General features: G+C 45.8%; 2 protein-coding genes across 4 annotated transcripts in view; one reads left to right on the top strand and one right to left on the bottom strand.

Annotated features, from left to right (window-relative positions):
- The window catches only part of NECTIN3 (nectin cell adhesion molecule 3), a 408,487-nt gene that overhangs the window by 208,866 nt on the left and 174,969 nt on the right, over positions 1-24,652 (top strand). The gene's annotated exons all lie outside the window — the stretch shown is intronic.
- The window catches only part of PLCXD2 (phosphatidylinositol specific phospholipase C X domain containing 2), a 187,244-nt gene continuing 180,091 nt past the window's right edge, over positions 17,500-24,652 (bottom strand). The window contains exon 4 of the mRNA XM_063954787.1: positions 17,500-17,981. Within this exon, the coding sequence (XP_063810857.1) occupies positions 17,846-17,981 (136 nt within the window). The 3' untranslated portion in view covers positions 17,500-17,845. The remainder of the gene's footprint in view (positions 17,982-24,652) is intronic.

The raw sequence follows: 24,652 nt of genomic DNA, 5'->3' as shown, positions 1-24,652 counted from the left end.
CATACCTTGAATTTGGTGGTGCAGAATTTTTTAAAAAACGACAGGGGCGTGCAAGAGATGCTGTCGGTGGCCAGAAGAATTGCGGGACACTTTCGGCGTACAGGCACCACGTACAGAAGACTGGAGCACCACCAAAAACTACTGAACCTGCCCTGCCATCATCTGAAGCAAGAAGTGGTAACGAGGTGGAATTCAACCCTCTATATGCTTCAGAGGTTGGAGGAGCAGCAAAAGGCCATTCAAGCCTATACAATTGAGCACGATATAGTAGGTGGAATGCACCTGTCTCAAGCGCAGTGGAGAATGATTTCAACGTTGTGCAAGGTTCTGATGCCCTTTGAACTTGCCACACGTGAAGTCAGTTCAGACACTGCCAGCCTGAGTCAGGTCATTCCCCTCATCAGGCTTTTGCAGAAGAAGCTGGAGACATTGAAGGAGGAGCTAACACGGAGCGATTCCGCTAGGCATGTGGGACTTGTGGATGGAGCCCTTAATTCGCTTAACAAGGATTCACGGGTGGTCAATCTGTTGAAATCAGAGCACTACATTTTGGCCACCGTGCTCGATCCTAGATTTAAAGCCTACCTTGGATCTCTCTTTCCGGCAGACACAAGTCTGCTGGGGTTGAAAGACCTGCTGGTGACAAAATTGTCAAGTCAAGCGGAACGCGACCTGTCAACATCTCCTCCTTCACATTCTCCCGCAACTGGGGGTGCGAGGAAAAGGCTCAGAATTCCGAGCCCACCCGCTGGCGGTGATGCAGGGCAGTCTGGAGCGACTGCTGATGCTGACATCTGGTCCGGACTGAAGGACCTGACAACGATTACGGACATGTCGTCTACTGTCACTGCATATGATTCTCTCAACATTGATAGAATGGTGGAGGATTATATGAGTGACCGCATCCAAGTAGGCACGTCACACAGTCCGTACTTATACTGGCAGGAAAAAGAGGCAATTTGGAGGCCCTTGCACAAACTGGCTTTATTCTACCTAAGTTGCCCTCCCACAAGTGTGTACTCCGAAAGAGTGTTTAGTGCCGCCGCTCACCTTGTCAGCAATCGGCGTACAAGGTTACATCCAGAAAATGTGGAGAAGATGATGTTCATTAAAATGAATTATAATCAATTCCTCCGCGGAGACATTGACCAGCAGCAATTGCCTCCACAAAGTACACAGGGAGCTGAGATGGTGGATTCCAGTGGGGACGAATTGATAATCTGTGAGGAGGGGGATGTACACGGTGATATATCGGAGGGTGATGATGAGGTGGACATCTTGCCTCTGTAGAGCCAGTTTGTGCAAGGAGAGATTAATTGCTTCTTTTTTGGGGGGGGTCCAAACCAACCCGTCATATCAGTCACAGTCGTGTGGCAGACCCTGTCACTGAAATGATGGGTTGGTTAAAGTGTGCATGTCCTGTTTTGTTTATACAACATAAGGGTGGGTGGGAGGGCCCAAGGACAATTCCATCTTGCACCTCTTTTTTCTTTTCTTTTTCTTTGCATCATGTGCTGATTGGGGAGGGTTTTTTGGAAGGGACATCCTGCGTGACACTGCAGTGCCACTCCTAAATGGGCCCGGTGTTTGTGTCGGCCACTAGGGTCGCTAATCTTACTCACACAGTCAGCTACCTCATTGCGCCTCTTTTTTTCTTTGCGTCATGTGCTGTTTGGGGAGGGTTTTTTGGAAGGGACATCCTGCGTGACACTGCAGTGCCACTCCTAGATGGGCCCGGTGTTTGTGTCGGCCACTAGGGTCGCTAATCTTACTCACACAGCTACCTCATTGCGCCTCTTTTTTTCTTTGCGTCATGTGCTGTTTGGGGAGGGTTTTTTGGAAGGGACATCCTGCGTGACACTGCAGTGCCACTCCTAGATGGGCCCGGTGTTTGTGTCGGCCACTAGGGTCGCTAATCTTACTCACACAGCTACCTCATTGCGCCTCTTTTTTTCTTTGCGTCATGTGCTGTTTGGGGAGGGTTTTTTGGAAGGGCCATCCTGCGTGACACTGCAGTGCCACTCCTAGATGGGCCCGGTGTTTGTGTCGGCCACTAGGGTCGCTAATCTTACTCACACAGCTACCTCATTGCGCCTCTTTTTTTCTTTGCGTCATGTGCTGTTTGGGGAGGGTTTTTTGGAAGGGACATCCTGCGTGACACTGCAGTGCCACTCCTAGATGGGCCCGGTGTTTGTGTCGGCCACTAGGGTCGCTTATCTTACTCACACAGCGACCTCGGTGCAAATTTTAGGACTAAAAATAATATTGTGAGGTGTGAGGTATTCAGAATAGACTGAAAATGAGTGTAAATTATGGTTTTTGAGGTTAATAATACTTTGGGATCAAAATGACCCCCAAATTCTATGATTTAAGCTGTTTTTTAGTGTTTTTTGAAAAAAACACCCGAATCCAAAACACACCCGAATCCGACAAAAAAAATTCGGTGAGGTTTTGCCAAAACGCGTTCGAACCCAAAACACGGCCGCGGAACCGAACCCAAAACCAAAACACAAAACCCGAAAAATTTCAGGCGCTCATCTCTAGTTGATACATCTTTACATGTGCGGCCAACTTTACCCTGAAATGTAAATCAGAAGTTTCAGTGTACAGTTACCAGTGATATAATGATCGGGTACATTACCTTAATAAATGTAATCATTTATTTAAATCTTAGAACCCAGTGACGTGCAGTGACTTCTATAACTGGGGAGGCACTGATTAATTAAACCCCTTTCTCCCTCCTCCCCCCTGCAAAAAATAAATAAAATGAGTGCAGTTTCCCCATTTAACAACAACCAGCACCAGGCACCACCAGCAAGGGGGATAATGCCATAGCAGGAGGGACACTCAGTGAGGGGTCCCCCTGCCTTCACATTAACCAGCCCTCAAACTGGTCAGCCCAGGGCTGGAATTCCTTGGAAAGTGGGGACCCCCCAAAAAATAAAATGGGGTCCCCCCTCCTGAGCAACAACCAGCACTGGGCTGATAGCCGTCTATGCCCGCTACCCAGCAGATCCAGCTGCCTCCAGAAATTGTGGGGCCCGGGACTGACAAAATAAGCAGCCCCCCCCCCCCCCAAACACACACGTTATACATTTGCGCCAGGCAGAGCCCGTTATACACTTTGCGCCAGGCAGAGCCCGTTATACACTTTGCGCCAGGCAGAGCCCGTTATACACTTTGCGCCAGGCAGAAGCCGTTATACACTTTGCGCCAGGTAGAGCACTGAGACACATTGCGCCAGGTAGAGCACTGAGACACATTGCGCAAGGTAGAGCACTGAGACACATTGCACCAGGTAGAGCACTGAGACACATTGCACCAGGCAGAGCACTGAGACACATTGCACCATGTATTGCACCAGGTAAAGCACTGAGACACATTGCACCAGGTATTGCACTGAGACACATTGCACCATGTAAAGCACTGAGACACATTGCACCAGGTATTGCACTGAGACACATTGCACCATGTAAAGCACTGAGACACATTGCACCATGTAAAGCACTGAGACACATTGCACCATGTAAAGCACTGAAACACATTGCACCAGGTATTGCACTGGGACACATTGCACCAGGTAGAGCACTGAGACACATTGCGCCAGGTACAGCACTGAGACACATTGCACCAGGTATTGCACTGGGACACATTGCACCAGGTAGAGCACTGAGACACATTGCGCCAGGTAGAGCACTGAGACACATTGCACCATGTAAAGCACTGAGACACATTGCACCATGTAAAGCACTGAGACACATTGCACCATGTAAAGCACTGAGACACATTGCACCATGTAAAGCACTGAGACACATTGCACCATGTAAAGCACTGAGACACATTGCACCATGTAAAGCACTGAGACACATTGCACCATGTAAAGCAATGAGACACATTGCACCATGTAAAGCACTGAGACACATTGCACCATGTAAAGCACTGAGACACATTGCACCATGTAAAGCACTGAGACACATTGCACCATGTAAAGCACTGAGACATATTGCACCATGTATTGCTGAGCCAGCCCCGGACCCACTTCTCAGAGTCACAAACACACACTTACCTTTCCAAATCCGTCCTGTGAGTCCTCTCTGCCACGCTGTCTGCTCCTGGCCTCCTGTCCCTAGCTCTTCGCTGCTCCTCTTCACTGACGTGGCGTGACGTCATGACGTCACGCCGCGCTGCATTCGGATAGAAAAAACTTATTTAACAGCAAGCTGCTGATTGTGACCTGCGGCGGCAGTGGTAGCGGCAGCGGGTGGGCGACGGAGGGGAATGACTGTCTGTAGCAGCCGCAGCCTGCGTCACTGGCGGCGGCGGCCGCCGGGAATAGCCACGGCTGTCTGTTTGAGCAGCTAGGGCCCTCCACTCTGTCAGAGTGGCCGGGACCAGGACAACAGTACACAAGGCACCACCTTGATGGCGGCCCTGCCCAGCAGCACTGGATCCATTGGGCCAATTACATCTTCTTGGCTGACAGGGACGTGCTTTCATGTGAGCTGAAAGCACCCCCTGTCATTGAGGCACCTGTACTGGTGCCGCTCTACAGTGATTTTTCAATGGGCTTTTACTGCCCGTGGATTGGCCCCGCCCCCTGTCTGGCTCCCGCCTCAGCTCCTTCACTACAATCGCAGAAGGTACCGCTTTCATTGCCTCCTGCACTGTATTTCACAGGGGAAATTATTAAAATAACAAAGAACATATCTATGACATACAATGCGTTATAAATATCTTCTTTGTACTATTTTAATCATTATGACAGGGGAGGCACTCTCCAGACTCCTCATCACTTATAGTTACATGGTAGTGTGTAATCATTTTGCACTTTTTCTTTCCTTCTACTCTTCTTCAAGACAGCTGTGGTCACACTAGCATACTTACAAGCCTACAGCTTCTGGTTTACCCCTCCCTTCCCTTTGCTCTTTACAGTCCTAACAAATGCAGCTTCGAACCTGATAGCCATCTGAGTGAACACCCAGTTGACACTGCTGGACTCATATGCTGTATACAGGGCCGGTTCTAGACCTTCTAGACCTTGTGGCGCCCAGGGCAAAAGTTTCCTTTGGCGCCCCCCTCTCCCCTCCTCCCAACAGGTAAAGAAGGGATCATGCGCGCGGCAAAAAATAGGGGCATGGCTTCATATGGAAGGAGCGTGGTCAGTTATGCCCCCTGTAGTTGTGCCCCCAGTAGATTTGCCCCCTGTAGTTTTGCCCCTGTTGCTGTGCCCTCAGTAGTTGTGCCCCTGTAGTTTTGCACCCTGTTGCTGTGCTCTCAGTAGTTGTGCTCCTGTAGTTTTGCCCCCTGTTGTTGTGCCCCCAGTAGTTGTGCCCCTGTAGTTTTGCCCCCTGTTGCTGTGCCCTCAGTAGTTGTGCCCCTGTAGTTTTGCCCCCTGTTGCTGTGCCCTCAGTAGTTGTGCCCCTGTTGCTATGCCCCTAGTAGCGGCCTTTAAAAAAATAAATACCAGCCGCGCTTCTGCTTCCTGACCGCTGCTGTCCTCCATCTCCAGCCGCCGCTCCTCGGATCTATGGGAGAGACGTCATGACATCTCTCCCATAGCGCCGCACACTGCACAGACACTAGAGGTCAATTATGACCTCTAGCATGTGCTCCCACAATGCCATGCGGTGCGCGATGATGTCAGTCGCACCGCACAGCACCAGCAGTAGCGGGCGGCTCTTGACATAGCAGTGGTAGTGGAACCCACAGGACAGCGGAGCCCCCGGAAAAAAGCCTGCTTTCCCGTGGCAAGAGCTGCTCCTGGATGTATATGTTTGCTTACCATACTATTCCTTTAAACTGGGACATTCATGAATTATACAGGTTCAGTGGCTGCCTTAATTTAAGCCAGCATTTCACCCGCTTTTAATCAGCCATAGAACCTGTGTTATTCATCAGTATCTTGGTTAAAGGGATAGTATGGGAAGCCTATGTATATGTAGCAGAATGCTGCTCTGACTATACACTTGAGATTACTGATTCTAAACATCATAACAGGGGTGCATCAACAGAGAAGGAGCCCCGTGTGCAGTTTCCATCCGGGCCCCCTCCTCTCTAGCCGGCACAGCAATAGACTCTGGGCACTAGGGTTACTAGTAGACCTTAGCGCTATCCCAGAGTCTAGTGCGCTGTTAAGTTCGTTTAACTTTCAGGAAGGAAAAGCAATACCTTAAATACACAAATGTTCAGGCCGTTGCGACCGCTAAGCATGTGTGTGTAAACCCTTATGAAATGCGTACACGTTGCGTAAGCACACCGTCACGCTGTAAGCACAAAGTAGCTACACGTGCAGCGGAATACACTTTATAACCCCTAACAGGAAAGGAATGCGACACCAATTGTATATGTAATGTTGAGGTCCAACCCAGCAACAAATATTTACTTAAAAGGGGGTTCACAGAGAAATACAACAATACAAGAGAAAAGAAGTTACAACCAATGATACATACATTTGATCGCCTGCGCCACCCGGTTCCGGTCCTCAGTCAATCTGGCTAGATGACCTTCAGAGAAGTGTCTGAGACGGGCCAGGAGGCTTGGCTTTTATACAATGGTCCAAAGCATGAAACAAAGGAAACTGTAATCTCTTCATCCATAGGTCAAAGGTCTGGTCATTTACAGTACAGGAGGGGTCATAGGTCGGTTTGAATAGGTGGGCGATGCCTGGTCCAGGTGCACTTGCAGATGTTCTCCACTGGGTTCCCGCCGAATATCAAGAGTACAGTAAATACAGTGTAATATTAATATTGTACTCCTGCGCATATCTATGCGCAGAAGCGTGCTACATTCTGCAAACTGCAATCGGAATATTGCCCTTGAAATACTGTACAGCTGGATACCAAACACCACCTCCTAACCTAATTCTGTCCCCTCATATCCTGTAGAGTTGAATCCCTCTGTTGTTATACCTCGGAAGCAAATGTAATTTGCTGGTGTGGTGCGTGTAGGCTATGTGTGTAAATTATGCACTATGTGGATTAAATATCAAATATGTCTTTGTGGCTTTTCCATGCGAATGCATATGCTACCGTATTTACTCATACCGCGCGCTAATACGCAGGACTTCGTGAGCCAATATACGCAACGTGCGAGTATGCACATGCATGGCAGAACAAGCACCCGCACAGAGGCCACTCTGTGTGGTGTTTGTACGTGATGCATGTGGGTCTAATATTTTCGACTTCGACAGCGCATACACAGTTCTCTGGGAAAATGGCACAGTGACCATTTTCCCTGTGATTTTACCTACTGTGCATGAATGAAAGCTGGGAAAATAGCCACTGTTACATTTTCCCAGTGGTTCCTGCAGTGCTGCTGGTGCCGATGCAGGGTGTGCCGTTTGGACCCCCTGGATCCATGGGACCCATGTGCACCGCACACACTGCACTCATTATAGATATGCCAGTGCATCACCACCAATCTCTATTTTTGGGTTCTGGAGCCATTATCTTGCTACACAAATGCACAAGAGACCACACTGGCTCAATCAACAATTGCTCAGATAGGTGAGAGTTGAAGGTGACATCAGCCTTATAATCTTTCATGTTAATACAGCATACCTGCCGACATGACCCTCTCCAGGAGGGACACAATGCTCTGCTTCTGGACTTTTCTCTTAATTTAAGATTGCCAGCAACTGTGTTGAACAGGTTAATGGAGAAGAAAGGTGTTTCACTACAGGTAATGGCAATCATAAATTATGAGGGAAGTCCAGAAGCAGAGCATTCTGTCCCTCCTGGAGATGGTCATGTTGGGAGGTATGATATTGTGTTCATAGGCATGACTCCAATGTCCAAGGTATTGCAGGAGTTTAGTATAACTCAAAGGATGTGCATGGGCGGAACCAGCATTAATAGATATTTCAGGTTGCAAGTGCAGCACAAACAGACAGGTATTCTTGCATAGCACATTTACTGAGAACTATGAGCAAGCAGGCAAGCAGTTGTCACAAATGGACAAATAATAACGTACTTGTGGGCACAATAAGATATAATAGGTGTGTGCACAAATATAGTCTGATTCAGTCATGGAGTATGGTACACTGTGGGGAGTCTTAGTAAGCAAAGCAAAGTCAGAGTACATGGCAGCTGAATCAGTGCATGGATACATGGTGTCAGGAGGGAGAAAGCGGGTACTAATTACCTGCCCTCCCTTTTCTACTTGTCAGCGGCAGAAGCCTATCTCCCCAGCCCATACTGTTGTGTGCTGGGCAGTACTGGGTCCAGGAAGTCTCCTCTGCCTGCAGGGGCTGAGGGGAGCAATTGCATTGTCCCTGGCTAAGTGCCGAATAGTGCCCCCTATGTGACGAATAAAATACAATTTTTGTGGATTTTTAAGGGGTTCCCATGGTCAAGCCACACAACCCGTAACCTGTAGGGGATGTGGCACGAATAGCATGGTCAGGAGAGTATTATGCATTAGTAGATAAAGACCACCTTTCTGTCAAAGTGACAGGTACCACGCCCCTTTCTCCTGGGGCACGCCCCCTTTAATATTAAATTATGGAGTTTGATATCGCTTTTATATAAAATTTAATATAAAATTTATAGAGTTCGATATTAAACTGTATTAAAAGATAATGGCTTTGAAAAGAGTGTCACGTAACACCAGTCGCAGAATGTCACGCAACGCAGCGCGTCAAATCAAGCGGCTGAAAGATGCATATTACACAGTGGTAAAACCAGGTAGTTTTAGCGGCATTGATAAATATTATGGATCGGTTAAAAATAAATTTAAAAGATCCGACGTAAGAAAGTGGTTACAAGAACAAGACGCATACACGTTGCACAAACCGGCAAGAAAAAACTATAAAAGGAACATGATTTGTGTATCGGGTGTAAATCAACAGTGGCAATGCGATTTGGTTTCGCTGATAGATCTGTCAAAATACAACGATGGTATTAAATACATATTACCAGTCATCGATATATTCAGTAAGAGGGCCTGGGCTGAAAGTCTGACCGCTAAGAACGCTGCAACAGTCGCTAATGCTTTTGAAAAAATATTCCAGCGGGGTGCTGTGCCGATGAAACTACAAACCAATAACGGTAAAGAGTTTCTAAACAGAAACCTAAAAAAGGTGTTAGAAAAATACGTTATAAATCATTTAACGACCAATAACGATGTGAAAGTGGCTGTTATAGAGCGCTTCAATAGGACTTTAAAAACACGAATGTGGCGCTATTTCACGGCATAGAATACCTACAGATATATAGACGTTTTACAAGACTTTATACGCAGCTATAATAACACATACCATAGAACGATTAAGTGCGCTCCAAACTATGTGAATGTCTCTAATGCATTGAGTGTCTTCAAAATGACCTACGGTGATTACTTTAGAAGTAAGAAAGCCCCCGTTTGTTTAGGAATCGGTGACCATGTCCGTATTTCTAAATATAAGGGCATATTTCAGAAAGGCTACGAACAGAGTTTTTCTGAGGAGATATTTGTTGTACATAGTGTGAACACTAATGGGCTTAAGCAGCTTTATAAGTTGACAGATCTGTACAGTGAAGTTATAACAGGTAGTTTTTACCCCGAAGAGCTTCAAAGCATACCAAAAAACTATAACAGGGTTTACAAAGTGGAAAAGATTTGAAAAAATAAGACGGTCAGAGGCCGAAAATACGCGTTAGTTAAGTGGCGGGGGTAACCCGCAAAATTTAACGGTTGGGTCGCGGTATCGGTGATAAAAGACATATAAAGCTCATCACTATCTAAACAAGACGAGCAATGGATGACAAGTCGTTCTACATAACCTTACCCAGCAACGCCTCAGCGGTTACTTTCCCGCAAAATAAGATTTCTAACTATACGACAAAATTGGCTAAACCGATAGACTTAAATGGTGAATGGGAAGTAGCACTTACTGAGATACAATATCCGCACATGTGGAATACATTGGATTTACAAGATTGCAGACTGCAATTATCATGGGATGGAACGGCGGATCAGCCGGTGGCGAGAGTCGCAAGTTTGTGCATTAAACCGGGTTTTTATGAAACAATCGAAGCGCTACTGAACGTAATCAACACTGAAATTGTACAACTGAAACTGGACGTTGGATTAAGACTAACGTACGATCCGTTTGCACGTGTTGTAACATGCGATAGTAAGCTGTTGTATCAAATCCACGCCGGTTCTAAGCTGACATGGATACTGGGTTTACAACCTAAAACTAAGATTTCTAAACCATGCGCCGACATCAAAGGCGGCCAATATACGATGTACACAGACATTATCGAACACCAGCGGGTCGGGGATAGCTATGTACCGCTACTTCGCACTGTTGAAATGAAGGGTTATAACAATGTGGTGGTCACAATACGATACGAGAAGCCTGATTACGTACCATTGTGCAAAACACATTTTGACACGATAGCCATAGAGATAAAGAACGACCAGAACGAGAACATGGCATTTAAGTTTGGGAAAGCGATCGTGAAGCTACACTTCAGACGCCGCAAAACTGAATTTTATTAACTAAGCAGAATGGTCGCTGTTAAAAATGATGGCGATCCGGGTCTCTACGCGCAAAATTATAAATCTCAAGCCGGTAATGGATTACCAGGTTTTCACGGCATGTACGGCTGCGGTTTAGGCGGTATTTTTCGAAGTCTTTTCAGAAAAGCTGTTCCTCTTTTCCGGAGAGGTTTAGAGTTAGCTAAACCGCATATGAAGACCGCGGCACGTAATATAGCGAAAGATGTTATCGGACAAGCCACAACGGCCGTGGTAAATAAGATACACGATGTGAACCAAGCAAAACAAGACGGTTCAGGACGAATATATACAAGAAAAGGCATGTCTAAAAGAAAGCGGAAGCGTATGATAGCGCTTCCGCCTTGGGACATACCCTTTTTAAATAAAAACCAGAGACGACACAACTCAAAGAAGAAGAGAAAGCCGAAGCGCACCATTGGTGATATTTTTTAAACATGTCTTTCATACACCACGAGTCCGTCGAATGTGCAAAAACAGAGCTGGATCTTTTTGACGTGCCCCCGACACAAACTAGCATAGAGAAAAGTCTATACGTCGAAGTTCAACCTTTAGCGGCATTATCCGACACAGCTCCGCTTGAATTTTATATAGCTGCCAGTGGTAAACACTACTAAGATCTGAACAACACGCTGTTGTACGTGACGTGCAAGATCGTACGAATCGATAACACACCGATACCGCAAGGTGCGCAGGTCGCACTTATTAATTACCCTATAGCGACTTTATTCAACCAAGTGGATGTAACTTTGGGCGACAGGCTCATATCACAATCCAACAATCTTTACGCGTACCGCGCGTACATTGAGACTATATTGAATTACAGCTCGGATGCTTTGTCAACAAAGCACACAACAGGATTATTTTACAAAGATTTGGCTGGAGAATTTAACAACACGGTGCTGGACGGCCCGAATACGGGGTTCAAAAAACGAGCAGGCGCAACAGAGCAGAGTCGCATGGTTGAATTGCTAGGACCGCTTCACTGCGACCTTTTCCATCAACATAAACTAATTTTAAACGCTGTTGATCTGAAGATTAAACTAACCAGAAACGACTCAGACTTCCGGGGGCGTGGCCAGCTAGTATGGCTGCTTTTTAGCATTGCTCTCCACATTGTATACTAAATCCCCCTGCATCCACCTTTTCGGTGGATCTAAATTCCACAAAAGCAGTATCCCCTTGCTGTTAAAGCTCCCCTGACGGCAGGGAACCTTATATTGTGGAGAGAGGTGGTGGATTGCCCCGGAATCAGGCCATCGGACTGGATGGCCGGCATGACCGCCAGCATGGCGTTGGCGCGATTTTGACTGTACCCAAATCTCCTGCTGTGAGCCGCTGGCGCTGGAGGGGAACTGCTGCCATTAACTTACGGCTCAGTCACCGCAAACCCGGAGCTCACTCCTCTTCGTGGGACGCTGGGGAGGCCCTTGCGGTGACGGGGTGTGTGGCTGCTGGGGCGCGCGCCCTTTCTAACGGACACCACTGCGGGCTGCAGTGACGGACCGCGGGCTGCCTCAGGCTTACTTCACCCGACTACACCTCGATCCAGTGCTCGCCCTGCTTCTGCTGCGGCTGCGGGGACCTGCTGCCGCTTTGACGTGCGCGGCTGCGGAGGGGAGAGACGATCTGATCCGAGCCGCGTGTGACGGCCTGGGACGTGGCTGGCGCTCTGACCGCTACACTACCCACACATCCATCTGCCTGATCGTGGAGGGGTGACCCGGTGCGAGACGACACCCCTTGGGCTGCCTGTGGACGCGGTGTGCTTCTGACCCGGAGGAGGGATCCTGGGACGGCATCTCGGACACTACCCTCTCACTTTGGGAACTGCAGTTCCAGCACTGGACGACCCAACGAGGGATCTATTAACTCCCGAGCTGTCGGCTCTACTGATGGTGTGAAGACTCACCAAAGACCTTAATCCAGGGACTCCTGCAACCTTTACTGCACCTATAACACTGATGCTGCGTGTCTCCATAGAGTGTCAGACACTCTTCCCCAGGTACTAATACTGTGCGTCATCCCCCCCCCCTCTTGTTTTCTTAACTAACTAATAACCTCTGATATCCATTCTCTCCCTTTTCTTGGATCCGTTCCCCCCTAGTGTGTCTACCATTCCCTCACCAACCTTCCTCCCTACCCATTCCATTTTTCCCCTCTCAGCCATCTTGTTACTTCTCCCCCCATACCCCTTTTGGGCAACTATGCTTGTGTGACAAAGGTCATCTGCATACTTTCTTTTGTGTATCACGGATGAAGAGGCGTGGTGGCTGGCTCATATCTAACTGAAGGACTTGCCCCTGAGCTAATTCCACTTTGTTTTTGAAAAACTGCACTGTAGCTCTCAGTGGGTCATTTATGAATAGCTCATATGAGGACTGCCTTCTCAATTATATGTCCCAACACGCATCTTTCCTAGGATAAATTTAATTGTTTCTTCAGTATTTTCATTTTATTTTTATTAATTCACCCCCTGTCTCTATACACTCCATTTTAGGAATCAAAAGCTTTCTATATTGAGGTTTACGTTGCCACCTAGTGGTTAAATTGTAAGTTTTCTATATTGCCTCTCATTTATTCTTCTAACTGCCTATATTTTAATCCAGTATTTACATGATTCTTGCATTACTGAGTTACAATTGATATTGTATTGAACTGCCCGGGATTTTTCTAGGATTCTGGTAAGCAGTGAGTGATTTCTCTTCTATTATGCTATACTGAGAGATACCGCTCACTGTTAATTTATTTCTTTATGTGAAATGTAGATATTAGAGTGAAACAACAAGGTCTATTCTGCACATTGTGGTAAGACTATAACACATTCCCTAGGGCTTTTCCACATAACTGAACGTGTGGGCCTGCCCTACGACTTTTCTTTGTTTGAGTCCATAGTGTTATGGACAAATTTCTAGAAAAACATCAAAATTCAGCAGACATGTCTGCGTCTAATGCAAAATCAACCTATAAACGCCAAACGGCCCAAAAAGAAAATGCACCTCATCTACCTACCCCTCCCTCTCCAGTATCCGGAGGGGAGGACTGTACTTCTCAGTCATATCCCCACAATATTACCTTTCCATCGCCGGCTGAGAATGCTAAGGAGGTTATTAACATGCTAATGCCCCTTATTGATAAGAAATTTGAGGACTTACATGCTAGACTGGACACTTCTTTGGCTAAGATAGAAGCAAACACAGCTAGACTTGACACTCTGGAACAGAGAACCAGTGACACAGAGGACTCGATGCATGCTTTGCAGCAGGAACTTGCCACTAGGTCTCAGGCTATCCACGTTCTGACGGAGAAGCTTGATGATTTAGAGAATAGAAATATAAGATGTAATTTACGTTTTATAGGCATCCCTGAGTCGGTATCAGATACACAGTTGCAGGCTTACATCAGCACTCTTGTTCCGGTGGCGCTGGGGTTTCCAGATACGGACCCTCCGGTGCCAGTGGAGAGAGCACATAGATTGTGTGCACAACGCAGGGACAGGGGCGCACAACCCAGACCGACTATTGCCAAATTCCTCGACTATAGGGATAAAGAGCGACTGTTGCAGGCATATCGCGCGACCTCTGAACTTAGGGTGGAAGGCAAAAAAATCTTAGTGTTCCAAGACTTTTCAGTCCTGGTCTCTCAAAAACGCAAGCCTTCTCGGAGGTTTGCAAGTTCTTGGTGAACAAAAAGATTAAATTCGCACTGCTATACCCAGCCAAACTAAGGGTTGTTGAGAATGGCCGTACTCAGTTGTTCACTGACCCCCAGCAAGCGAAATCGCACTTCTTAAGGGACGGCCCGCCTTCACCGGCTCGTTCTGACGTTAGTGCTGATAACTGACTACATGGGTTTTCCCTAATATATGGGAATGTTACTAATTGACGGGGGTCTGGGTGTACTAAGGCCTACTACTCGGGGAGAAATACCCTTGTTGCTATAACTAGTTCTGATCTACCAGACCCTCCAAAGGGGCCCCTGAAAGGTTTCCGAATGAATCCTCCGACCCCTATTCTTGAATCTTATTATACAACTAAATCATAATATATGACCTTGAATGTTTCTGTTTTCTAATTCGTTTTCATTTTTCACTATTACTCTAATCTGATACTGTTTTGACACTTTCAAAATATGTTGACACAGTTTTTCTTACTTGTATTAAAGTTATTGACAGACCGGAGCATCCCCTCCAATGGAGTTGGGGATCCTCAGTGGTTTAATCCGGGTCTGTTGGTTGACCCAGTTTCAGATGTTTATACAAAAAAAGTTGATACATTGCTTCAATTTCATTGCCGAATTGTACTGACCTGCCTTTTTTCTGTGCCAGGGACTCGAAGATATGAGATGGAGGGGGGAGGCTGGGGCCCATGCCCCCTGACACTTCAGACCTACCCGATACCCCCCCCCCCTAGGTGTGGGGAAGTTTTGTTTGTTTTCTCTCTCTCTTGCAGCTGCGAGAGGATGGTTGGATCGTGGCTATTTCTCTCCCTTATTTGATACTGATGGCGGATGATACATCTGACATCCCTAATGTTAGGGATAGCTCCCATTGTTCCATACTATCCTGGAACGTGGGAGGACTGAACACCCCAATTAAAAGAAAAAAGATCCTTACTCACCTCCGTAGGAAACGCCCCTCTATAGCCTTCTTACAGGAGACACATTGGAGACTGGGGGATGGGTCTACACTACGCGCCCCCTGGATAGCGGAATGTGTACAGGCCTCTTACTCTTCTAAATCCAGAGGGGTGGCGATTGTATTTCATAAACATTTGAGATATGAAATCCTACAATCCATAGCGGACCCTGAGGGCCGCTACTTAATACTAGACACACTGATCGAGGGCAACAAATTTACACTAGTAAACCTGTACGCACCCAATGTTGCAACTGGAGAATTTTTACGCCATCTTACTCAGGTCTTGGCTAGCAGGGTTAACTTCAACCTAGTGGTGGGTGGGGATTTCAATACAGTAGATGACCCTGTATTGGATAAATCATCTCACATCTCGAGGCCATCCTCCCCATGCTGGCAATACATACGGGAAATGAGAGAGGTTCTACATTTGAGTGATCCGTGGCGCCTATTACATCAGACAGACAGATCCTATAGCCATTTATCCAGAGTACACGGTTCATTGTCAAGGATAGACTATATTCTCCTGGCAGACCATATTCTAAATCAGATCAAAGGCGCTGCTTTAGATGACATACTCATCTCGGACCATGCGCCGGTGAGATTGGAGATATATGCTGGCTCCCATGCAGATGTGGACTGCCTTTGGCGTTTCCCTGACTATTTGTCCACTTCGGATGAATTCAGGAAATTTCTATTGCACTCTTGGAATAATTTTGTGGATGATAATATAGAGCATTGGGATAACTCTGTGCTGTTCTGGGAGACGTCAAAGGCGGTGCTACGAGGTCATATAATTGGCTACGTGGCGAAAAAAAGGAAAGAAAGTTCCAAACAGTATCATGCGTTATATACAGCCATGTCCCATAGCTTTACCACCTACAAAACTAACCCTTCTGAGGCTCTCTTAGAAATATATCTACGTGATAGAAAATTACTTGATGCCTTCTTAACGGCCCAAGCACAACAGCGTCTAGACTTTACTAAGTTTCACTATTACAAATGGGGAAATAGAACTGGGAAGTTGCTGGCCACTATGTCCAAAGCTAGAAGGAAGCGTTCCTTTATTACGGCCCTAAAAGATAACACTCGGAATGTAACCCACACTAAAACTTCTGATATCTTGACACATCTCAGTGACTTTTACACTGAATTATATAATCCTATCGCCCCACAGGAGGAATTGCAGAGGGCTTTTCTGACTCAGGCAAATTTACCGACACTTAGCTCAGAACAGAAAGAAGCATTAGAGGGGGACATTCGGGAGGACGAAATTAAAACAGTTATAAAGTCACTACAACCAAACAAGTCACCGGGACTCGATGGGTTTACTGGGACTTATTATAAACTACTGCAGCAAGAACTCATGCCGACGTTATTGGAACTCTATAATAAAATCTATAGGGAACACCCCATGTATATGACATTCTCTCAGGCATACACTACTCTTATTCTTAAACCAGACAAAGATCCACTGTTAGCGGATTCCTATAGACCCATTTCTCTTTTGAACTCTGATTTTAAAATTTTCACAAAGATCATAGCAAATAGACTGCAACTAATTCTCCCTGATTTACTAACGGAACATCAGTATGGTTTTGTACGTGGCCGCCAATCAGTCAAGGCAATTCGTACGGCCATTGCGGCGACGGTGGCGTCCAGAAATGCCCCTAATTCGGACTACATGCTCTTAAGCCTAGACACACACAAGGCCTTTGACACTGTGTCATGGCATCATCTGTTTACCGTATTACATTACAGAGGGTTTACAGAGACTTTTATAAATGTTATTAAATATCTCTATACCGCTCCGACGACCTCTTTACTGGTCAACGGCAAACGGGGTCCACGGATTTCGATGCAAAGAGGTACAAGACAGGGGTGTCCCCTGTCACCCCTTCTATTTAACTTATCCATAGACCCCCTCTTCCGGGTACTACAGAACTCGATGATCTATCAAGGTATTCCAATTGGGGATAAAGAAATAAAACTGTCAGCATTCGCGGATGATGTATTGGTTTATATTGGGAACCCTAAAGATTCCTTACAGGATATTTTAGCTTTATTGGACAACTTTGGACAAATTTCGGGCTTCCAGGTTAATCTTTCAAAATCCATAGGGCTATATTTGAAACACGGGGTAAGGTGCCCGGGATGGGGGAAACGGATCCCTATAAACTGGGCTAACACTTACATAACATATCGGGGCATTAACCTTCCGAAATATCCTTCGGAACTATATAGGCTGAATGTTAAGACGACAATAACTCTCATTACGAAGGAACTTGAAGGATGGAACCATTTAATGCTTTCATATTTAGGGAGAGCTGCCTTGATAAAAATGTGTACATTTCCACGGTTATTATACATTTTACAATCCCTCCCGATATTGCTTAGTAGATCAGATCTGTCCCACATAACTAAACTGTTCCGACAGTTTATTTGGAAAGGCAAGAGAGCTCGTATTGCCATGCATAAGTTACAACAACCAAAATCTAATGGCGGAATTAACTTCCCTAACGTTCTGCTTTATAACCACGCATCTTTATTGATGTTCTTGAGAGACTGGTTAAACGACACAGACACTTATGCAATTACACATCTTGAGACACAATTCATAAAATCTAAAAACTTGACAAACTTTCTCCACTGTATGGAGGCGGACTGCGATCGGGATCTACAAGATAATCCCCTTCTGTGGTCGGTCTATCGCCTTTGGCACTCCTTGAGAAGATCCGGAAACTTAGGGAGACATAAATCCTTGTTTCTACGGTTTCTGGGTAATCCTGACTTCCAGCATGGGGAGGCGGGGTTCCCCTTTAAGATGTTCCACAATGAGGGTCTGCAAGACATAGGACAATTAGTCAACACAGACACAGGGAAGCCTCTCACATTTACTCAAGCGCAGGAAAAGTTCCCATTCCTACGAGATTATCCGTTGGCCTTTCTCCAGTTGCAACATTATACCTGCTCGGTTCTTAGGACATTGTCAAAAGAGGACTTGAATAACACACTAGATGCCTTATTGCGCACACCTCCAGCAACGAAGAGGGCCCTTTCACTGCACTATAAACGTTTAAGCACTCAGCTAGATCACTCTCACTCGGACTCGGGAATGCGCAAATGGATATCAGACTTCCCTGACCTGACATGTGATATACTACTACAAAGTTTGCTACACTCCTGCAAACTTTTGCCCTCAGCACAATACCAAGAGATGTTTTATAATATAACTCACAGAGCTTATTTCTGCCCATATAAACAACATAAGGCGAGTATGACGGATTCGGACAATTGTCTGAAATGTCACGCTCCCAAAGCGGACCTATTGCATTGTTTCTGGTCGTGCCCACTTCTTCGTCGCTTTTGGCTTCTGATGTGCCAATATGCTATGGATCATCTGGTAAATTTTATCCCTTTTACAGCAGAATGGGCATTGTTTGGAATAATTCCAACTGGGCAGAGAATAACGAAAGGGGGTAGACGATTGCTGCTGGCAATTAGTGCAGCAGCACGTAAAGCGATCCTACAATCTTGGATAGACAAGAATCCTCCTACTCTGTCATTATTCAAAGGGAAGCTGCATCATATATTTCAGATGCACTGGATAGAAACATCTTTGCAAAAAGACAAGCTAGTAGAGCAATTTTTTGAATCCTGGGAAAGCTATGTGGCTACTCTTCCGGTAGATTTCCAAACTAGAATCCAAACTTCACTAAAACACACTGAATGGTTCGAAACAAGAATGGCAATTGGAGATCCTCCCATATTGCTGATAGATTAGGGGTTAGGGGTGCCGCGGGGCCTCGGCCTCCTCATATCTCTGCTATGATTAGACTGGCAGGTCTTTAGTACAAACTCTTGATTTGCATTTTCTTTCACATGATGTCTATGAGATTGTGTAACATATAGAAGAAGATCCACTAATGAACATTTAATGTTCTCTTATCATCATGTTGTGACGCTATTCATATGTATTTGTTCATTGCCAATGCAACCGAATTTGTAACAATGAAGCAATGTTTTAATAAAAAAATGTTATACTTTAAAAAAAAAACTAACCAGAAACAAAGACGCATTCTGCTTAATGTCGTCTGAAGCGGATGCCTTTAAAATACAGATCACAGCCGCGTCTTTGTTCGTGAAAAGAGTGCAAGTCTCACCGGGCGTGCGGATTGGGCACGCGCAGGCCCTGTTAAACAGTAATGCGAAATACGCGATTGACCGTGTTGGGATGAAAATCTACAGCGTACCAGCAGGCAGTATTTAATCTAGAAAATCTATTTTTAGGTCAAGTGCCGAAAACCGTTATAGCCAGTTTTGTGGATAACGAATCATTTTCAGGAATCCATAACCGGAATCCCCTTTGCTTTGAACATAAAAATGTAAGTTTTGCGTCCCTTTATCTGGATGGAACACCGCACCCCGCCAAACCATTTCAACCCGACTTTGAACGCGGTAATGCTGTAAGAGAGTATATGTCACTCATACAGATCACAAATAAACAGAAATCTGACAATGGTATACTGATTGACCGCGAAGAGTACCTCAGAGGCTACACGCTATTTGCTTTTGATCTTTCACCTGAACAGGAGTGTGGAGAACACCTTTCCCTGATAAGAACAGGCAATCTACGTGCCGAATTCCGCTTTGCAGAAGCGTTGGACCGGACAGTCAATGTGATAATATACGCTCTATTTGATAACATCATCGAGATTAATCAAAGGCGCGATGTGCTGTACGATTATCTATAAATGAAATAAACTAACACTACGCTGCTGAAAAAATGAACACATTACAGATAAACTGTATTCTGTACGCTGTGCAAAGCACACGGCATATTTTTAAAGGAACGTATCCGTGCGATATGTTACCGGTCGGTAAACTGGCTCAATACCCCTGCACGTTTGTAATCAATACGCATAGCAGCGGGCAGCCGGGTGAGCACTGGTTGGCCGTTTATTTTAATGAACAGCGTGAATGTTACTTTTTTGATTCTTACGGGTTAGCCCCTGACAGCCCCCTATTCCCAAAAGCAATAATACATTTTTTAAACTTGAATTCAAAAAGTATTTATCACCAAAATAAACAGTTGCAAAATTTTAACAGCACCGTTTGCGTATACTTTATATTTTACATGTGTAAAAATTACAAATATGTGGATGTACTGGCCCGTTTTAGTGATGACACAAAACGTAATGATTGTTTTGTTTCAAATTTTGTAAGACGGCTCCCAAGAAGTAATTGTCTGAGTCATTATGCAGATAGATATATACAGAATTGTGTAACTTGTAACCAACGTTGTGTGTGAAGCGTTTTATGTACAACGCGGCATAACTATGACACGTTGTACATAAAACGTTTCACACACAACGTTGTGTGTGAAGCGTATTACGTACAATGCTATATTGTTTGTGTAACTTGTAATCAACATTCTGTTTGATGCGTTTTATGAACAATGTATCATATCTATGATGTTTTTCTAATAAACAACGTTGTTTATTAAACTTTATATTGCGTGATTGAAATTTCTTCCGTTTACAGCAATAGAAACAAAGAACAAAACGTTGTTTTATAAATCATAAGTATATTTTATTGATATATATAACACGGTAAAGACACACATTTAAAACATTACATAAAATTTTCTTGATATAAGTTAAACATTGTGGCGCAAAATGCCAACACAAAATACAGTGTATAAAAATAGTATAAATTAGTTATATGTTATAGTTTCAGCCACTGTGAATCCTGAAATAGATTTACGGATCTTTTCCTAGGCAGTAAGTACCCGTGCGGCGTTGTTAACCCTGGGGGACTTAAAACATTTATTCGACTTTTGTTAAGGGTTTGTAGCGACATGGGCGATGTCACAGCGCCAACAGAGTCCTCCTGCTTCTCGGCTTTTAAGCGATCTAGGTACATTCTATTTACCGCATTGCCTATGACAGTTGGGGGAATATTTAATTCAGACATAGCACGCATAAATTCAGGCCAACCGTTCGGTGTATTACGGCTCGACACACCGTGGCTTTGCGTGATGCTTCTTATTAAATCTAACATGTTGGAACCTGGTACAGCGCTGCCTTTGTACAGAAACTTCCCTTTACTGTTCCAGTCTGTGATGTGTTTAGAGCGTGTCATTTTTCTCAATAGTATTTCACAGGTTTTTTTATACCGGGCATTAACACCGCTCAAAAGCTCATGATAAACAGCGCAACAGGTTGTGTCGTGTTATTTGATCCATCAACAGATTTTGCAATGGGGGATAAAAGAGCTAAAGTTGACATTTCACTATCAGCCTGTTTACTCAACACCAGATATCTCTGCAACAACGTTGTATATCGCTTTGCTTTCTCTAACGTCCTAGTGGATGCTGGGAACTCCGAAAGGACCATGGGGAATAGCGGGCTCCGAAGGAGGCTGGGCACTCTAGAAAGATTTATGACCACCTGGTGTGCACTGGCTCCTCCCACTATGACCCTCCTCCAAGCCTCAGTTAGATCTTGTGCCCGGCCGAGGTTGGATGCACACTAGGGGCTCTCCTGAGCCTCTAGAAAGAAAGTATAGAATTAGGTTTTTTATTTTCAGTGAGACCTGCTGGCAACAGGCTCACTGCAGTGAGGGACTAAGGGGAGAAGAAGCGAACTCGCCTGCTTGCAGCCGGATTGGGCTTCTTAGGCTACTGGACACCATTAGCTCCAGAGGGATCGACCGCAGGCCCAGTCCTTGGTGTTCGGTCCCGGAGCCGCGCCGCCGTCCCCCTTACAGAGCCAGAAGCAAGAAGAGGTCCGGAAAATCGGCGGCAGAAGACATCAGTCTTCACCAAGGTAGCGCACAGCACTGCAGCTGTGCGCCATTGCTCCTCATGCACACTTCACATTCCGGTCACTGAGGGTGCAGGGCGCTTGGGGGGGGGGGGGGGGCGCCCTGAGCAGCAATAAAAACACCTTGGCTGGCAAAAATACCACAATATATAGCCCCAGAGGCTATATATGTGGTAAATACCCCTGCCAGAATCCAGAAAAAAGCGGGAGAATAGGCAGCGGAAAAGGGGCGGAGCTATCTCCCTCAGACACACTGGCGCCATTTTCTCTTCACAGTGCAGCTGGAAGAAAGCTCCCCAGGCTCTCCCCTGTAGTTTTCAGGCTCAAAGGGTTAAAAAGAGAGGGGGGGCACTAAATTTAGGCGCAATATTGTATATACAAGCAGCTATTGGGGAAAATTCACTCAGTTATAGTGTTAATCCCCACATTATATAGCGCTCTGGTGTGTGCTGGCATACTCTCTCTCTGTCTCCCCAAAGGGCTTTGTGGGGTCCTGTCCTCAGTCAGAGCATTCCCTGTGTGTGTGCGGTGTGTCGGTACAGCTGTGTCGACATGTTTGAGGAGGAGGCTTATATAGTGACGGAGCAGATGCCGATAAATGTGATGTCGCCCCCTGTGGGGCCGACACCAGAGTGGATGGTTAGGTAAAAGGTATTAACCGACAGTGTCAACTCCTTACATAAAAGGGTGGATGACGTAACAGCTGTGGGACAGCCGGCTTCTCAGCCCGCGCCTGCCCAGGCGTCTCAAAGGCCATCATGGGCTCAAAAACGCCCGCTCATTCAGATGGCAGACACAGATGTCGACACGGAGTCTGACTCCAGTGTCGTCAAGGTTGAGACATATACACAATCCACTAGGAACATCCGTGACTTGATCCCGGCAATAAAAAATGTGTTACACATTTCTGACATTAACCTCTAAAAATGGGTTTTTATGTTTGGGGAGAAAAAGCAGGCAGTGTTTTGTTCCCCCATCAGATGAATGAATGAAGTGTGTGAGAAGTGTGGGTTCCCCCTGATAAGAAACTGGTAATTTCAAAAAAGTTACTGATGGCGTACCTTTTCCCGCCAGAGGATAAGTTACGCTGGGAGATATCCCCTAGGGTGGATAAGGCGCTCACACGGTTGTCAAAATAGGTGGCACTGCCATTTTAGGAACGGCCACTTTGAAGGTACCTGTTGATAAAAAGCAGGAGGCTATCCTGAAGTCTGTTTTTACACACTCAGGTACTAGACTGAAACCTGCAGAGCGTGCTGCTGCAGCGTGGTCGGTGACCCTGTCAAACATACTAGTTTGCTAACATGAGAACATATTAAAGACGTCGTCTTATATATGAGGGATGCACAGAGGGATATTTTGCCGGCTGGCATCCAAAATGAATGTAATGTCCATGGACAGGTGATGCTGACTTTAAAAGGCGCATAGACTGCCTTATAAGGGTGAGGAATTATTTGGGGATGGTCTCTTGGACCTCGTATCCGCAGCAACAGCTGGGAAGAAATATTTTTACCTCAGTTTTCCTCACAGACTAAGAAAGCACTGTATTATCAGGTACAGTCCTTTCGGCTTCAGAAAAGCAAGCGGGTCAAAGGCGCTTCCTTTCTGTACAGAGACAAGGGAAGAGGGAAAAAGCTGCACCAGTCAGCCTGTTCCCAGAATCATAATTCTTCTCTCGCTTCCTCTGAGTCCACAGCATGATGCGGGGGCTCCACAGGTGTAGCCAGGTATGGTGGGGGGCCGTCTCAAAAATTTCAGCGATCAGTGGGCTCGCTCACAGGTGGATCCCTGTTTCATTCAAGTAGTATTTCAAGGGTACAAGCTGGAATTCGAGATGTCTTCCCCCCGCCGTTTCCTCAAATATGCCTTGCCGACAACTCCCTCAGGCAGGGAGGCTGTGCTAGAGGCAATTAATAAGCTGTATTCCCTTCAGGTAATACTTAAGGTGCCCCTACTTCAACAAGGATGGGGTTACTATTCCACACGGTTTGGGGTACCGAAACCGCATGGTTCGGTGTGACCCTTTTTTATATTTAAAATCCTTGAACACATACATAAAAAAATTCAAGTTCAAGATGGAATCGCCCAGGGCGGTTATTGCAAGCCTGGACGAGGGGGATTACATGGTATCCCGGGACATCAAGGATGCTTACCTGCATGTCCCCATTTACTATCCTCGCCAGGAGTACCTCAGATTTGTGGTACAGGATTACCATTACCAAGTCCAGACTCTGCCGTTTGGACTGTACATGGCACCGAGGGTGTTACCAAGGTAATGGCCGGAATGATGATACTCCTTCGAAAAAGGGGAGTTTTTAATGATCCCGTACTTGGACAATCTCCTTATAAGGGCGAGGTCCAAGGAGCAGTTGCTAGTCGGGGTAGCACTATTTTGGAAAGTGCTACAACAGCACGGTTGGATTCTAAACAGTCCAAAGACACAGCTGTTTCCTACGACACGTCTACTGTTCCTGGGGATGGTTCTGGACACAGACCAGAAATAAGTGTTTCTCCCGGAGGAGAATGCCATGGAGCTGTCATCTCTAGTCAGAGACCTCCTGAAGCCAAAACAGTTATCGGTGCATCATTGCACGCGAGTCCGGGGAAAAATGATAGCTTCCTACGAAGCAATCCCATTCGGCAGGTTCCATGCAAGAACTTTTCAGGGGGACCTGTTAGACAAGTG

The sequence above is a fragment of the Pseudophryne corroboree genome, chromosome 2 (assembly GCF_028390025.1).
Source record: "Pseudophryne corroboree isolate aPseCor3 chromosome 2, aPseCor3.hap2, whole genome shotgun sequence".
NCBI lineage: Eukaryota > Metazoa > Chordata > Amphibia > Anura > Myobatrachidae > Pseudophryne > Pseudophryne corroboree.
Note: the sequence above shows the minus strand (reverse complement) of the source record. Positions and strands in the feature narration are given on the sequence as shown.